The 2,069-nt window shown below is 37.7% G+C and overlaps 1 protein-coding gene across 1 annotated transcript; it reads right to left on the minus strand.

Annotated features, from left to right (window-relative positions):
• Nucleotides 1-223: 223 nt before the first annotated feature.
• On the minus strand, nt 224-1,758 carry LOC18598848 (glucan endo-1,3-beta-glucosidase-like). The gene is made up of 2 exons (XM_018120844.2): nt 1,610-1,758; nt 224-1,397 (listed from the first exon to the last, which is right to left on the minus strand). Exons 1-2 carry the CDS (start codon nt 1,698-1,700, stop codon nt 454-456), a joined length of 1,035 nt encoding a protein of 344 aa, XP_017976333.1. The 5' UTR covers nt 1,701-1,758; the 3' UTR covers nt 224-453.
• Between the last annotated feature and the right edge of the window lie 311 nt (nt 1,759-2,069).

Below are 2,069 nucleotides of genomic sequence, written 5' to 3' on the forward strand. Positions count from 1 at the left end.
ATAAAAGTATAGGGGTTTGATTAGACGCAATAAAAGAATAATGATTTATTTGAATTTTCATGAATAGTTTATGAGATTATTTGAACATTATGCCAAAAAAAATTTTAAATTTAAAATAATCGATGCTGAAATATACAATAATTTCTCTGCATCAGCTGTAATGGACAGAAAGAAAAAAGGATATAGTAATTGCATAGGCTTCTGTCTTCCAGGAAACATAACATAAATAGAATAGATGATACCATTTTATTTCACTTGAATAATACTTTGCGGAATACATTGCAATTTTATAAAGATACTATAACGGTATAACCACACCAGGTTTCTTTGCCTCTGTGTTGGCTTCTTTGGAACACCTTATTAAGAGGATATGACGATGGTATAGTTGAGTTTACTAAATAATTAATACCTAAGAGAAATGGCTTTACTGGCTTAATATACCTTGTCCAGTTCCTAATTGAAACTAATTGGGTATTTCTCCTGTTTATTTGGGAAAAACAGCCCCCAATGTTTCTCATATTCCGGTTCTTTCCCATTCTCATCAAACATGGCAAACAAGTAAGTATCTATAGGCTTTCCTCGTTTCTTTGGAGTCCCTTCATTCACATGTCGAACCAAGTTTGTGTTATAAGTCCTTGCATTATCAACACTCGTTGCTGGTCCACCGTCTGATGGCCAACCGCTTTCTGAAACAACAATGTCCAGAGATCCTCCACCATTCTTCTCCAGGGCAGAGTAAAAGGCATCCAGCATCGCGTCAAACAGGTTCTGGTATTGCAATGGGCCATCCGTCACTACAATAGATGGAGATGTAAAGAGAGCATAATCAAGAGAAACTTGTCCTGGGTTTTCAATGTGGCTAAAGTATGTATATGTGTTAACAAGCAATGGAGCTTGGTTGTCCCTCAAGAAGTTTATGACGGGAGCAAGAAGTTGTTGATATTCAGGATGAAAATTGCCATTTGATGGAGGGAAAGAAACTTTAAGAGCACCGAAAAACGTAGCGGTCGAAACTTTGATCTGGTTCCCTAGACCTGCTCCAACAATTGCATTGCGAATGTTCTGCATCGCTGGGAAAAGGAATTGTGCAAATGAATCCGAAGGCTTTACTTCATTCCCAACAGCAAGGTATTGAAAATTAACATTGCTGTATTTCTTAACGTTGTCTTGGACCCATTGATCTGCGTTGCCTTGACTAGCAGCAACACGTTCAAGGTGATCATTCGGAACATCTAACAGGAGCTTGATGTTGGTACCTCCAAGGGCTTGGAGAGCAGCTTCGTCCGGACCATAGAGTCGCATTCTTTGGATGTTTTTTTGTTGAAAGAGGGCTATAACTTCTGCGCTTGGTGGTAAGTTTTTGGCCATCATTCCGTAACAAACACCAACTTCTGCACCTGCATTAGATTCAAGAACAGTTTTAACTTTTAACTTGCTCTTAAGGTATGTGGAGCTTAATTAATTTACGAGAACGATGTCTTTTAAGAAACAAAAGTACACTGTTCTTTTTTTTAAATGCCATACACTTGTTCTCCAAAAGTATATATACGTATATATAACACAAAGGCACATAGACAAAATAGAGCCTAATGAATGTAAAAGAGAAGACCTGTGGGTTTCAAGATAGCCAGTAGCAACCCCAAAAGTAGCATAGTCGAATGCATGATACTGCATTTGTTAACCAAACAAGATTTACCCATGGAGGAAGAATGGAAGCGAGTTACAAGGGGAAAATTGTAATAGTATTTAGGTACGTGAAACTGCAACCTGTCTTCGACACTAATTCTTAGCAGCCTTTTATAGAGAAATAGAAAGAATTTCCTTTGCCAGGTCAATTACTCCTTGGAAAAGTAGGTACAGAACCAAAAATTCTTCCATCATTTAAGGCACATTTTGCAACTTGTTTACTGGGAGTTGTGACCTGCATACTCACAGAAAAGTCTTGAGTCGTCCGTGTCCCTTTCTGTCTGAACCTAATTATGTACGTCATTGAAGAAACAATAGAAGTCACTATACGCAACATTCAAAGAGGTAATTTATCTTGCCAGAACTAAATGTTTTAAGTGAAT

The sequence above is a fragment of the Theobroma cacao genome, chromosome 5 (genome assembly GCF_053813885.1).
Source record: "Theobroma cacao isolate CCN51 chromosome 5, ASM5381388v1, whole genome shotgun sequence".
Lineage (NCBI taxonomy): Eukaryota > Viridiplantae > Streptophyta > Magnoliopsida > Malvales > Malvaceae > Theobroma > Theobroma cacao.